The following is a 15,650-nucleotide window of genomic DNA, read 5'->3' as shown; positions in this document are numbered from 1 at the left end:
CAGGTGTCCACAATCTTCCTACTTCTTTCCGATTCCGCAGACGGGACGTTCCAATCCATATCAGACAAGTTGAAATCTCCCAATAGTAGCACCTCCTCTTTCATACCAATCTTTTGAATATCTTCTTTCAGATCCTTGTCTGGCTTCTCCGTTTGTGCTGGAGGTCTGTAGATAACCCCAGTGTGGATTCAGATTCCATCTTCTCGTTCCAGGTCAATCCATAAAGCTTCTTCCTCTCCCCAGGTTCCCCGCATTTCAGCCGCTCTGATATTGTTTCTCACATACAGCGCCACTCCTCCACCCCTTCGGCCCTGTCTAGCTTTAGAAAGGCTCTGGTAGACTAAGATCTGTGACACAGAAGCACTCACCCTTCTCTGCCCCTGTCAAATTCTTTTGCTGCACTACATCATTATGAAGCTGAAAAAAGTAGTACTGTGGAGGAACCAGAGGCAATGAAAGTAGCACAACCCAAGAAACATCCCCCACACAATGACAGATTGGGGGAAAAGCAGAAAATTCTTACTGCTCATTATCAGAGGCACTTACTTAGGAACATGTTCAAGGGTTCCAACCTAGTGAAATGCCTTTCAGAATCTTCAGCTACCAGATGTACCGACCAAATACTGAAAGTCATCAGAGAAGAGAGAAAGGCTTCAAATACTGATTTTGTAGTTCGCCTAGGAACAAATGACCTGGCCAACAATAGCAAGTTTACAGCACAGAGAGCATTCCAGAAGCTTGGGGAGGGACTGAAATCTTTGGTTTGGACTGTGGCTTTTTCCCGCATGGGGGAAGGGAGAGGAAAGACTACACAAAACAGTGGACTTCAATAAGTGGTTTGAGTCTTGGTGTAAAGAAGAAGGTTTTAGAAACATAGGAGCATGGGGTAATACGTAGAGAAATAACAGGCTCTACTGTAATGATGGACTACATCTTTAGCCCGGTAAAGTCACATCCTATTCATGGGAATCATTGAACCATGTCTTTGTAATAGCAACAATATCCAAGTTTTCTTCAAACATCAGAGCTTGCAAGTCTTGAACCTTTTTATCTAGACTACAGGCATTTGTGCTCATAGTTTTCCATTTGCATAGCGAGTTTAGGTGGTTTTCTATATTTAGTTGACCTTTCACTCTGCCATTCCCTTGTTTCCTTTTGTCACCCCCACCTTCTAGTTTAAATGTCTAAAAACATACTATCTGAATTTCTCCCCAAGGATGATTTTTCCATTCACAGAAAGATGTAGCCAGTGGTGTGCTGGTAAATTTTTAACAACAGGCTCTCTCCCCGGTCCACCTCGGCGCCCCCCCCCTCCCCCCCGTCCACCTCGGCGCCCCCCCCCCCCCCCCGTCCACCTCTGTGCCCCCCCAAAAAAACAATTGCAGAGCTGGCTATACCCGGGGGGGGGGGGGGGGGGCAGCGGCCAACACATTACTCTCTCCAAGAAAAAAAATTAAATGATCCCAGGTTCCAATCTAATTCATGTTTAATATGGGATAAAATGCCATAAATAAGTAAATAAACATAAACTTTTAACGTTCAGCACCTGATTCTCAAAGTGGACATATTCCAAACACTATAATGAAAATAAAATTATTTTTTTTCTACCTTTGTTGTCTGGTGACTTTGTTTCTCTGATCATGCTGGCCCAGTATCTGATTCTGCTGCTCTCTATCTGTTCCCTTGACTCCGTTTCCAGGGCTTCCTTTCCATTTATTTCTTTTCTTTCCTCCTTTCTTCTTCATTTCTGGTCCTCCGCATTCTCCGAGGACAAGCAGGCTGCTTGTTCTCACGACTGGGTTGACGTCCGCGGCAGCCCCCACCAACCGGAAGAAGCTTCGCGGGACGGTCGGCACGCAGGCCACGCCCACCGCGCATGCGCGGCCGCCTTCCCGCCCGTGCGCGACCGCTCCCGCCAGTTACTTTTTTTCCGCGACTGAGAGAGTGGTGCGTTTGCCTCTCTCTCTGTTCAGCCGCCGGATTTTCGACCGCGTTTACGCGGATCGTCGCTTGGATTCCCGTTCGGTTTCCTCTGATTTTGTTTGTATTGTTTAAAAAAAAAAAAAAAAAAGAAATTTTTTGCGCGTGTGGAGCACGCGCTCCCCTTTTTCCCTCGCTTTCTAGCGGGGACGCCACGTTGCGGCCTAGTGGCCGCTCGGTCGGTTGATTTTTTCGTGGTGTGATTTTAGCCACCATTGCCGACTTTGACTTCGCCGACGCGATTTTTCCGTCGATGTCCTCGAAGGTCCCGAGTGGATTTAAAAAGTGTGGTCGCTGCGGCCGGCCGATCTCGCAGACCGACACCCACGCTTGGTGCCTCCAGTGCCTCGGGCCGGAGCACAATCTCAAGTCGTGCGCTTTGTGTCTCGGTCTCCGGAAACGGACTCAGGTTGCGAGGCAAGTTCTGCGGGACCGTCTTTTTGGAACTTGCGCCGGCCCCTCGACGTCGACCTCGACGGCATCGGTATCGAAGGCCGGTTCTTCGGTACCGGTATCGATGCCCGAGACATCGGCACCGATGGCAGCGACCCCAGGAGAACAGGTCCCGTCGGCCCGCCGGTCCGCCGGTGAGAGTGGGGTTGAGAGGCCGCGTGGGCAGTCGGCCCCGGTCACTCCCTCAACTCGTGAGCCACGGGACCGAACCCTGTCGGACCCGGTACCTCGAGACCGAGGGGGATCGACCTCCTCCTCCTCCATGCCCTCCGGCGCCGGTGACGTGCACCGGAAAAAAGATAAGAAGCGCCGTCACCGGGAGCCCTCGGTGCACCCTGAAGAGGAGTCGACGCCGAAGCGTCATCGCAGAGAGGAGAGATCTCTGTCGGTGGTGGAGGTACCGACGCGTCGGGGTTCCGGCACCTCGGTGCCGTCTCCTGGCCCCCAGCAGCTTCTGGCACCGACACCCTTACCGGCCCCACCGCCTTTCCCGGCAGCGGGCCTGGACGAGTGCCTCAGAGCCATCCTTCCGGGGATCCTGGAAGGGCTGATGCGCCAGGCTGTGCCGGCGTCGGGGGTGCTTGCGCCCCCGGCGCCGATGACTGTGGCGCCGGCGAGCTCTAGCCCGGCGCCGGGGCTGTCGACACCGCCGCCGCTTGCGGTGCCGGTCTCGACCGCCACGCAGGTGGAGTCCCCGTCGACGTCGATGGAGGGAGCTCCGTCCCCGCCGGCGCGGGAGTCCACCGCTCGACGACACCGAGACCTTGGTGCCTCGACGTCGAGCCGGGCCCGGTACCGGACTCAGCTACATGAGCTAATGTCCGATACCGAGGATGAGGACTCGTGGGGGGAAGAGGAGGACCCGAGATATTTCTCCTCAGAGGAGTCTACGGGCCTTCCCTCGGACCCCACGCCGTCACCGGAGAGGAAGCTCTCACCTCCTGAGAGTCTCTCTTGCCTCCTTTGTGCGGGATATGTCTATAAGCATTCCCTTTCCCGTGGTCTCTGTGGAAGAGCCGAGGGCCGAGATGCTCGAGGTCCTCGACTATCCATCACCACCTAGAGAGTCCTCCACGGTACCGCTGCACAATGTCCTGAAGGAGACGCTGCTTCGGAACTGGGTGCGACCACTAACTAACCCCACCATTCCCAAGAAAGCAGAGTCCCAGTACAGGATCCACTCTGACCCAGAGCTCATGCGGCCCCAGTTGCCCCATGACTCAGCGGTCGTGGATTCTGCTCTCAAGAGGGCACGGAGTTCGAGGGATACCGCCTCGGCGCCCCCGGGGCGGGAGTCTCGCACTCTGGACTCATTTGGGAGGAAGGCCTACCAATCCTCCATGCTCGTGACCCGCATCCAATCTTACCTGCTCTATATGAGCATCCACATGCGGACCAATGTGCAACAGCTGGCGGACCTGGTCGATAAGCTCCCGCCGGAGCAGTCCAGGCCTTATCAGGAGGTGGTCAGGCAGCTGAAGGCGTGCAGAAAGTTCCTGTCCAGGGGGATTTTTGACACCTGTGACGTGGCATCTCGTGCTGCGGCCCAAGGTATAGTGATGCGCAGGCTCTCATGGCTGCGTGCCTCTGACCTGGACAACCGCACCCAGCAGAGACTGGCTGACGTCCCTTGCCGGGGGGATAATATTTTTGGCGAGAAGGTCGAGCAGATGGTTGACCAACTGCATCAGCGGGAAACCGCTCTCGACAAGCTCTCCCACCGGGCGCCTTCAGCACCCGCCCCCGCGGGCGGGCGTTTTTCCCGGGCTCGGCAGGCTGCACCCTATTCTTTTGCGAAGCGTAGGTACAACCAGCCGGCCCGAAGGCCTCGTCAGGCACAGGGACAGCCCCAGCGCGCTCGTTCCCGTCAACAGCGTGCGCCTAAGCAGCCCCCTGCGCCTCCACAGCAAAAGCCGGGGACGGGCTTTTGACTGGATCCATGGGAACATAGCCGCCCTACAAGTGTCCGTACCGGACGACCTGCTGGTCGGAGGGAGGTTAAAATTCTTTCACCAAAGGTGGCATAACCTCCGACCAGTGGGTTCTCCAAATAGTGCGGTACGGATACGCCCTGAATTTGGCCTCCCTGCCTCCAAATTGTCCTCCGGGAGCTCAGTCTTTCAGCTCCCATCACAAGCAGGTACTTGCAGAGGAACTCTCCGCCCTTCTCAGCGCCAATGCGGTCGAGCCCGTACCACCCGGGCAGGAAGGGCAGGGATTCTATTCCAGGTACTTCCTTGTGGAAAAGAAAACAGGGGGGATGCGTCCCATCCTAGACCTGAGAGGCCTGAACAAATTCCTGGTCAAAGAAAAGTTCAGGATGCTTTCCTTGGGCACCCTTCTGCCGATGATTCAGAAAAACGATTGGCTATGTTCCCTGGATTTAAAGGACGCATACACTCACATCCCGATACTGCCAGCTCACAGACAGTATCTCAGATTCCGCCTGGGCGCACGGCACTTTCAGTATTGTGTGCTGCCCTTTGGGCTCGCCTCTGCCCCACGAGTGTTTACAAAGTGCCTCGTGGTGGTAGCGGCCTACCTACGCAAGCTGGGAGTGCACGTGTTCCCATATCTCGACGATTGGCTGGTCAAGAACACCTCGGAGGCAGGAGCCCTCCGGTCCATGCAGTGCACTATTCAACTTCTGGAGCTGCTGGGGTTTGTGATAAATTACCCAAAGTCCCATCTCCAGCCAACTCAGTCTCTGGAATTCATAGGAGTGCTGCTGAATTCCCAGACGGCTCAGGCCTACCTTCCCGAAGCGAGGGCCACCAATCTCTTGGCCCTGGCTTCGCAGACCAGAGCGTCTCAGCAGATGACAGCTCGGCAGATGTTGAGACTTCTGGGTCATATGGCCTCCACAGTTCATGTGACTCCCATGGCTCGTCTTCACATGAGATCTGCTCAATGGACCCTAGCTTCCCAGTGGTTCCAAGCCACCGGGAATCTAGAGGATGTCATCCGCCTCTCCACCAGTTGCCGCACTTCACTGCTCTGGTGGACCATACGGACCAATTTGACCCTGGGACGTCCATTCCAAATTCCGCAGCCCACGAAAGTGCTGACGACGGATGCATCTCGCCTGGGGTGGGGAGCCCATGTCGATGGGCTTCACACCCAGGGTCTGTGGTCCCTCCAGGAAAAGGATCTGCAGATCAACCTCCTGAAGCTCCGAGCGATCTGGAACGCACTGAAGGCTTTCAGAGATCGGCTGTCCTGTCAAATTATCCAAATTCGGACAGACAATCAGGTTGCAATGTATTACGTCAACAAGCAGGGGGGCACCGGATCTCGCCCCCTGTGTCAGGAAGCCGTCGGTATGTGGCGTTGGGCGTGTCGGTTCGGCATGCTTCTCCAAGCCACGTACCTGGCAGGCGTAAACAACAGTCTGGCCGACAGACTGAGCAGAGTCATGCAACCGCACGAGTGGTCGCTCCATTCCAGAGTGGTACGCAAGATCTTCCGAGAGTGGGGCACCCCCTCGATGGATCTTTTCGCCTCTCAGACCAACCACAAGCTGCCTCTGTTCTGTTCCAGACTTCAGACACACGGCAGGCTAGCGTCAGATGCCTTTCTCCTTCATTGGGGGACCGGCCTCCTGTATGCTTATCCTCCCATACCTTTGGTGGGGAAGACCTTACTGAAGCTCAAGCAAGACCGCGGCACCATGATTCTGATAGCGCCCTTTTGGCCCCGTCAGATCTGGTTCCCTCTTCTTCTGGAGTTGTCCTCCGAAGAACCGTGGAGATTGGAGTGTTTTCCGACTCTCATTTCGCAGAACGACGGAGCGTTGCTGCACCCCAACCTTCAATCCCTGGCTCTCACGGCCTGGATGTTGAGGGCGTAGACTTCGCTGCGTTGGGTCTGTCTGAGGGTGTCTCCCGGGTCTTGCTTGCCTCTAGGAAGGATTCCACTAAAAAGAGTTACTTTTTCAAGTGGAGGAGGTTTGTCGTTTGGTGTGAGAGCAAGGCCCTAGAACCTCGTTCTTGCCCTGCACAGAACCTGCTTGAATACCTTCTGCACTTATCAGAGTCTGGCCTCAAGACCAACTCAGTAAGGAATCACCTTAGTGCGATTAGTGCTTACCATTATCGTGTGGAAGGTAAAGCCATCTCTGGAGAGCCTTTAGTCGTTCGATTCATGAGAGGCTTGCTTTTGTCAAAGCCCCCTATCAAGCCTCCTACTGTGTCATGGGATCTCAACGTCGTCCTCACCCAGCTGATGAAACCTCCTTTTGAGCCACTGAATACCTGCCATCTGAAGTACTTGACCTGGAAGGTCATTTTCTTGGTGGCAGTTACTTCAGCTCGTAGGGTCAGTGAGCTTCAAGCCCTAGTAGCTCATGCTCCATATACTAAATTTCATCACAACAGAGTAGTGCTCCGCACTCACCCAAAGTTCCTGCCGAAGGTGGTGTCGGAGTTCCATCTTAACCAGTCAATTGTCTTGCCAACATTCTTCCCCAGGCCGCATACCCGCCCTGCTGAACGTCAGTTGCACACATTGGACTGCAAGAGAGCATTGGCCTTCTACTTGGAGCGGACACAGCCCAACAGACAGTCCGCCCAATTGTTTATTTCTTTCGACCCTAACAGGCTAGGGGTCGCTGTCGGGAAACGCACCATCTCCAATTGGCTAGCAGATTGCATTTCCTTCACTTATTCCCAGGCTGGGCTGACTCTTGAGGGTCATGTCACGGCTCATAGTGTCAGAGCCATGGCAGCGTCGGTGGCCCACTTGAAGTCAGCCACTATTGAAGAGATCTGCAAGGCTGCGACGTGGTCATCTGTCCACACATTCACATCTCATTACTGCCTCCAGCAGGATACCCGACGCGACAGTCGGTTCGGGCAGTCGGTGTTGCAGAATCTGTTTGGGGTGTAAATCCAACTCCACCCTCCAGGACCCGAATTTATTCTGGTCAGGCTGCACTCTCAGTTAGTTGTTCTTCGTAGGTCAATTTCTGTTGTACCCTCGCCGTTGCGAGGTTCAATTGACCTGGGTTATTGTTTTGAGTGAGCCTGAGAGCTAGGGATACCCCAGTCGTGAGAACAAGCAGCCTGCTTGTCCTCGGAGAAAGGGTATGATACATACCTGTAGCAGTTGTTCTCCGAGGACAGCAGGCTGATTGTTCTCACCTACCCTCCCTCCTCCCCTTTGGAGTTGTGTGTTTCATATTTTATTGCTTGTCATTGAACTGGCGGGAGCGGTCGCGCACGGGCGGGAAGGCGGCCGCACATGCGCGGTGGGCGTGGCCTGCGTGCCGACCGTCCCGCGAAGCTTCTTCCGGTTGGTGGGGGCTGCCGCGGACGTCAACCCAGTCGTGAGAACAATCAGCCTGCTGTCCTCGGAGAACAACTGCTACAGGTATGTATCATACCCTTACTTGACTATACAGTGGATCCAGCTTCTGCCTATTTTCTCCATCCATGTGCAGTTTCTCTGCTCACTTCCTTTTCCCTCATCTAATCTCCTTCCTCTATCTTCCCTCCATGTCCAGCATTTCTTCTCTCTCCCTTCCCTCCCCTCCATCCATGTCCAGAATTTCTCTTGCTCTCCCTGCCATCCATGTCCTGAAACTCTCCTCTCTCCCCTGCCCCTCTCTATCCATCCATACCCAGCAATTCTCTTCTCTCCCCTGCCCCCTCTGCCCAGCAATTCTCTCCTCTGCCCATTCATGCCCAGCAATTCTCTCCCCTGCTTCCCTCTGCCCATCCATGGCCAGCAAATCTCTCCCCTGCCTCCCTCTGCCCATCCATGGCCAGCAATTCTCTCCCCTGCCTCCCTCTGCCCATCCATGCCCAGCAATTCTCTCCCCTGCCCATCCGTGCCCAGCAATTCTCTCCCCTACCTCCCTCTGCCCATCCATGCCCAGCAGTTTTCTCCCCTGCCTCCCTCTGCCCATCCATGCCCAGCAATTCTCTCTCATGCCCCCCTCTGCCCATCCATGGCCAGCAATTCTCTCCCCTGCCTCCCTCTGCCCATCCATGCCCAGCAATTCTCTCCCCTGCCTCCCTCTGCCCATCCATGGCCAGCTGTTCTTCTCCCTTGCCTCCCTCTGCCCATCCATGCCCAGCAAATTTCTCCCCTGCCCCCCTCTGCCCATCCATGGCCAGCAAATCTCTCCCCTGCCTCCCTCTGCCCATCCATGGCCAGCAATTCTTTCCCCTGCCCCCCTCTGCCCATCCATGCCCAGCAAGTCTCTTCCCTGCCCCCCTCTACCCACCCATGCCCAGCAGGTCTCTCCCCTGCCCCCTCTACCCATCCAGCGATTATCCTCCCTCCCCTGCCGCTCCTTCGCTCCCACCCTCCCCTCCGTCTTTTTTGAATTACCTCCGTCGAAGCGCCGCCATTTAAAGCCCTGCTGCGTGCTGGCTGGCCGTCTCCAGGCTTCCCCTGCTTGATTCGGATGATGTTCGTGCCTTAGTCCCGCCTTCGCGAAAAAGGAAATGACGTCAGAATGAAGGCGGGACTAAGGCACGAACATCATCCGAATCAAGCAGGGGAAGCCTGGAGACGGCCAGCCAGCACGCAGCAGGGCTTTAAATGGCGGCGCTTCGACGGAGGTAATTCAAAAAAGACAGAGGGGGGCGAAGGACATGGTTGTACATGCTTCGGAGCGGCAGGGGAGGTAAGCATGGCCAGTGATGGCGCCCTCCTGCCATGCTTACCTCCCGCAATGGAGCCGGCTCGCCCCCAACAACAACCGGCTCGCAAGAGCTGTCAAAATTTAACAAGCGGCTCTTGCGAGCCGGCTCCAGCACACCACTGGATGTAGCCCATCATTACAGTAGAGCCTGTTATTTCTCTACGTATTACCCCATGCTCCTATGTTTCTAAAACCTTCTTCTTTACACCAAGACTCAAACCACTTATTGAAGCCCACTGTTTTGTGTAGTCTTTCCTCTCCCTTCCCCCATGCGGGAAAAAGCCACAGTCCAAACCAAAGATTTCAGTCCCTCCCCAAGCTTCTGGAATGCTCTCTGTGCTGTAAACTTGCTATTGTTGGCCAGGTCATTTGTTCCTATGCGAACTACAAAATCAGTATTTGAAGCCTTTCTCTCTTCTCTGATGACTTTCAGTATTTGGTCGGTACATCTGGTAGCTGAAGATTCTGAAAGGCATTTCACTAGGTTGGAACCCTTGAACATGTTCCTAAGTAAGTGCCTCTGATAATGAGCAGTAAGAATTTTCTGCTTTTCCCCCAATCTGTCATTGTGTGGGGGATGTTTCTTGGGTTGTGCTACTTTCATTGCCTCTGGTTCCTCCACAGTACTACTTTTTTCAGCTTCATAATGATGTAATGCAGCAAAAGAATTTGACAGGGGCAGAGAAAGGTGAGTGCTTCTGTGTCACAGATCTTAGTCTACCAGAGCCCACTGTGACCCATGCATTACTCTGTTGTTTCAATTCAGTTGATAAAGAAACCTTGGAGTTCTTTTGGTTCATAAAAAATTGACTTATAGGCTGTGCAAATCAGATGTATGGATAACTCAACATCAACAATTTTCTTAAGAAATGTTGGACGCTGCTCCATTTGTGCGGTTTCTATGGAAGGAACAGAATTCAGATATAATAAATACAATCATTTGATTTAAAGTATTCTGTTCAACGGACTGTAGTTCAAAAAATTTGATCTGTATCGTATGTTGTCCCTGTCTTTTTATGTACCATTTGAACATAAATAAAAATAAATTCTTACAAATTTCATTAGGTCCATAAGTATCCTGCTTTTTAGTTAACAGGGCTCATGATAGCCTATCAGTGTGCTAGCACAGGAAATGTAGTGCAGACTTCTCGGGCATTTAAAACCAGAATAATTGATGATCATCATTGTAATGGGAGAATGGAAGCCCCCATGGTATGACATTCTGTGCAGGCTATCCATACTTTCTAGGATTTACAGTGTATGGTGATCAGCGAAACATTTCTAGGAGAGAAGGAGATGTGAGACGGTGGTTAAAGACAATGGGAACAATGATTGATATATAGATTAAAAACTGTAGAACTGGATGGTCTGAATAGTGCCATTGAATGGAATGCCTTTTTTTTTTAAAGACTTAGCCCTTAGGATTATGTTCTGTATGATTTGAAAATCCTGGAGTTTTGAAGTTTCCATTTATTTAAGTTTGAATATTTTGCAATTTCATGTACATTATAGTGTTTAGATTATAGCAAACTCTTTTTTTTTAATGCAATTAGTGTTGCAATCTTCTATTGTGATTCTTTGTAGACTGTACATTACAGGTCGCACAAGGCTGGCTACCATGGACTGCCATAGTTAGTGCAGATGCATGTACCACCTCTTCAGGCTGTTTTGAGCAAGAAACGCTGAGATGCTGCAGCGGCCATTTTAATGTAGCATTTCCTGTGCTAACATATTGATAGGCTATCAAGAGCCCTGTTAACTAAAAAGCAGGATACTTATGGGACCTAATGATACTTGTAAGAATTTATTTTTATTTATGGTCAAATGGCACACTTAGACATATATGTAAAAGAACATTTATGTAAGAAAAGAAAAAAAGAATATATCTGTATATACCTTTACATATGCTCACATTAATGAATGCTGAAAGAGTGCTCCCTAAACAATATCCGAGAGATTTATATCATTGTCTATATAGATTTTTACATGGTATATTGAAATGTTTTTCACTTAAAAAAATGATCCATACTTCATCCTATAAAATTTAATGAAAAATCCATAATAAGAAAAACTTTTTATAGAAGTTACTGTCAACAATTCTATAAGAAGCTATCAAACTGTGATTGGAAAAAAAGGGAAAGCACATATTGGGGGAGGGGGATGGGAGGAGAAAGCCCATGCTCAAATATCCAGTGAGTAATAGTTTAAACAGTGCAAGGAATAGAGTGCTGAGGAAGTAGAGCATATAAATCTTAAGTGATAATATGAAACTGTAAATGGTGCAAAAAATACAGAAGATTATACCAAGTGGGGAAAGCATGCAGCGTATAGATAATAGAATTGTTTACAAACCCTGTGTTTGTTTTATGTTTCCTTATGTGTCATTTTGTATCTGAGTTGCCTGTATGTGTAGTAGTTTTGCACTTGTGGGTTGTGTGTATCTCTGGGTTTTTTGTGTGCGTTTATGTATGTGCTTGCATGTATGCATATCTTTATCATGGCTTTCTTTTTATCCATGATTAGAAGAGGAGATAAGAGTAGAGGACAGTTTAAAAGGTGCAGTGCCTTAATTGCTTTTATTAAAGTGAGTCAGAATGTGTGTACAGTATGCTGTAACTGTTGGAACTGTTTCTTCCATAGGAAATTATTGAATAAGCTTTTTTTTTTTTTTGGGGGGGGGGGGCACGCTTCATTGCTCTTCCTTCTCCTAGCTCACTTACTTCCTGTGACTACAGTTGCTTTCCAGTTCTCCTTCGTTACTACTACTACATTCCCGTCGCTAGATCCTACCTACGGTCTTCTGGTAGTTAAACTGGAAGGGAAAGGGGAAATGTGACTTGATATACTGCATTTCTGTGGTTTTTGCAACTACATTTAAAGTGGTATACATAGTATATACAGGACTTATTTGTACCTGGGGCAGTGGAAGGTTAAGTGACTTGCCCAGAGTCACAAGGAGCTGCAGTGGGAATCGAACCCAGTTCCCCAGGATCAGAGTCCACTGCACCTAACCACTAGGCTAGTTTGAGAGCAGAGCACGAAGTAATTGGGGATTGCTCCTGCCCCAGCTACACCTCTAGACCAGGTGTTGTAATAGAGGCCTGTGGGGAGGGGGAGGGAAGGAGACAGGACAGAGCAAAAATGTATGGCTTCCATTGAAAATAATTGGACATTGTCAGCTGAAACTGAAAACATGGCTGAAAATTAAAATGACCTTCCATTACGTAGCTTCCCACAATTCCAGAACCTGTGGAATAGTTGTGTCCATCAACCAGCAGGTGAAGATAGGCCTCAGCTCAGTTTTCAGTTCTCTGTCTCTCTTGGCATCCAGTCCAGCTCCTCGGTATTTATATAGAAAAGCATTAAGGAGAAACTCAGAATAAACAACTCGCTAATCTAACACTAACCAGATGAGCACATGTGTGGGCCTCTTTCATCTCTGGACAACTTTTGTTTTAAAAATATTATCATGTAAGGTTCATTGAGTGTCCCCTAGTCTTTGTACTTTCTGAAAAAGCAAAACATCAATTTACTTCTTCACCACTTGGGATTTTGTAGACCTCAATCATATCTCCCTTCAGCCATCTCTTTTCCAAGCTTCAGAGCCCTAACCTCTTTAGCCTTTCCTCATATGAGAGGAGTTTCATCCCTTTTATCATTTTGGTTGCTCTTCTTTGAACCTTCTCTAATTCTATATCTTTTTTAAGATACGGCGACCAGAATTGAATGCAGAACTCAAAGTGAGGTCGCACCATGGAGAATTAAGGAAGCATTAGAATATTCTTGGTCTTATTTTGCATCCTTTTCCTATTCTTAGCATTTTGTTTACTTTTTTGGCTGCCGTCGCACACTGACCAGAAGATTTCAACATATTATCTACAATGACACCTATATCTTTTTCTTTTGTGCTGAATCCCAAGGTGGACCCTAGTATTAGGTAACTATGATTGATTGGGATTATATGTGAAGCTGGCATTTTGTTATAGGAAATTTTCCTATGCTTTCCTTACATAATGGTTTAAGTCTCCTTCTTACTAGTAATTTCTGTTTCTCCTCCCTTTCCCTTATCTTTATTTTTCTTTTTTTTCTTCATTATTGTCCCTTATTAGTTTATTTTCCTTTTACATTTTATTTGGTTTTATGTAAATTCTTATGAACATTTTTCTGATATCAAATATTATCTTGATTGTATTTATAATTTTATAAATATAAAAATGAAAAAAAAGTGTTTTTTACTCTGGTTCATAAAATTTATAAAATAAAAAAAGAACATAGTTAATCTAGAATAATGTGTGTTACTGCAATCACTAGCCTAACCCATGTCCTTAGAAATGTCTGACTACATTCATGTAAAAGCATGCATGCTTTGTTACCCATACCATTTTGGACAGTTTTGAAATAACTTATTTCCACTGGTAAAACAATTCTACTTAAGGAAATGGCTTCAAAAATTTTCCTCCTGATTGTTTAGCTCAAAGCCACTTGAAATATTTATACATTTTTCAGAAATTTGACACCCTAATGAAATTTTTTGTTTGTCACGCTCAAGAGGAAAGGGCCTTTTTGGGTAAAACCTAGTAAGGGGTCCTTTTACTAAGGTGCGCTAAACATTAGTGCCCACTAAATGCCATACAGCCCATTGTATGTAGGCTGCATGGCACTTAATGCACACTATTTTGTTAGCACACCTTAGTAAAAGGGACCTCCTAAGTGAGGTGGAATATAATATATAATATTAGAAACATTGTAATATTTGTAGTATGTGAGAACTTGTGTGACTTTACATTGAATTTTTCCATTCAGGTTCTCATGTGTTCTCCAATGTGGCCACTTCTTGAAGATTTGTACCTTGCTTCTAATAATATTACCGTTATAGAAAGGTATGATGTTAAGTCTACTTGTATTCAAATGCTGTCTTTTGGAATTTTTTAGGGATGGGATGAGAAAAATGAGATTTCCCTCTCAAACTCTGCCACCACTTAGAAGTGTATTCCATTCATTTTCATTAAGCAGATGAATCCAGAGACAGCTGGGTTATGATTGTCTACCAGCAGATGGACATAGTGGACAATACTGAATTCTGATATAGGATGGTAAACAGCCTGGTTAGTCAGCAGGTGGCAGACGGTCTCCCCAGCAGCTCTTGGGCTTTTGCTTTAGTGGCTCCTGTCCTGGTTTGTGGTTCAGTTGAGCCCTGGGGTGTTAGGGTAGTGTTGGTGCCTATGTAGGGGGTACCCCTGGTGGTTGCCAGGTCCCTTCCCCCTCTTGTTGTGGACCTCTCCTTCCTCATTTTCGCCCATAGTGTTCTGTGACAAGCAGCTATTCCCTTGGAGGGGGTTGATTACAGTCAAATCCAGCAGTATCGTAAGAACATAAGAGTAGCCATACTGGGTCAGTCCAATGGTCCATCTAGCCCAGTATCTTGTTTTCCAAACAGTGGCCAAGCCAGGTCACAAGTACCTGGCAGAAACCCAAATCGTGATAACACTCCATACTACAAATCCCAGGGCAAGCAGTTGCTTCCCATGTCTGCCTCAATAGCAGACTATGGACTTTTCCTACAGGAATTTGTCCAAACCTTTTTTAAACCCAGATACGCTAATCGCTGTTACCACATCCTCTGGCAAAGAGTTCCAGAGCTTAACTGTTCGTTGAGTGAAAAAATATTTCCTCCTGTTTATTTTAAAAGTATTTTCATGTAACTTCCTCGAGTGTCCCCTAGTTTTTGTACTTTTGGAACGAGTAAAAAAATTCATTTACTTCTACTCGTTCTATACCACTAAGGATTTTGTAGACCTCAATCATATCTCTTCCCATCCATCTCTTTTCCAAGCTGAAGAGCCCTAACTTCTTTAGCCTTTCCTCGTAAAAGAGGAGTTCCATCCCCTTTATCTCTTTGATTGCTCTTCTTTGAACCATTTCTAATTCCGCAATATCTTTTCTGAGTTACTGTGACCAGAACTGAATGTAGTACTCAAGGTGTGGATGCACCATGGAGCAATACAAAGACATTATAGTATTTTTGATCTTATTCACCACTCCTTTCCTAATAATTCCTAGCATCATGTTTGTTTTTGTGGCTGCCGCCACACACTGAGCAGAAGATTTCAGCGTATTTTCTACAACAACACCCTGTTCTTTTTCTTGAGTGCTGACCCCCAAGGTTCAAGTAACTGATTCGGATTATTTTTTCCAATGTGCATCACCTTGCATCTGTCCACATTAAATTTCATCTGCCATTTGGACGCCCAGTCTTCCAATTTCCTAAGGTCTTCGTCAATATTTCACAGTCTGCATGTGTTTTAACAACTTTGACTAGTTTTGTATCATCTTCATAGTCTTTTCCACTTAGTTTATAGTCTTTTCCACTTAGTTTTAAAAACTTTGTACCACAGCATTAACAGATAGAATCTAACAGGCACTGCAGGATCTAGTTTAGTATTAAGGTGGAATAAAAAGAGAGAGAGAGAGGGAAAAGCAAGCAGAACCCAGTTTAGTATTAAGAGAGAGAGAGAAAAACAAGCATCATTAACTAGTTGCCATAGAGGGGCATAATCGAACGCGA

At 48.3% G+C, this 15,650-nt stretch overlaps 1 protein-coding gene across 2 annotated transcripts in view; it reads left to right on the top strand.

Annotated features, from left to right (window-relative positions):
- TBCE (tubulin folding cofactor E) overlaps nt 1–15,650 on the top strand; it is a 712,453-nt gene that overhangs the window by 210,615 nt on the left and 486,188 nt on the right. For both annotated transcript variants that reach the window (XM_030198136.1, XM_030198134.1), the window contains exon 8: nt 13,889–13,965. In XM_030198136.1, the coding sequence (XP_030053996.1) occupies nt 13,889–13,965 (77 nt within the window). The remainder of the gene's footprint in view (nt 1–13,888; nt 13,966–15,650) is intronic.

Source organism: Microcaecilia unicolor, chromosome 3 (assembly GCF_901765095.1).
Source record: "Microcaecilia unicolor chromosome 3, aMicUni1.1, whole genome shotgun sequence".
NCBI lineage: Eukaryota > Metazoa > Chordata > Amphibia > Gymnophiona > Siphonopidae > Microcaecilia > Microcaecilia unicolor.
This window is presented reverse-complemented; position numbering and strand designations above follow the sequence as displayed.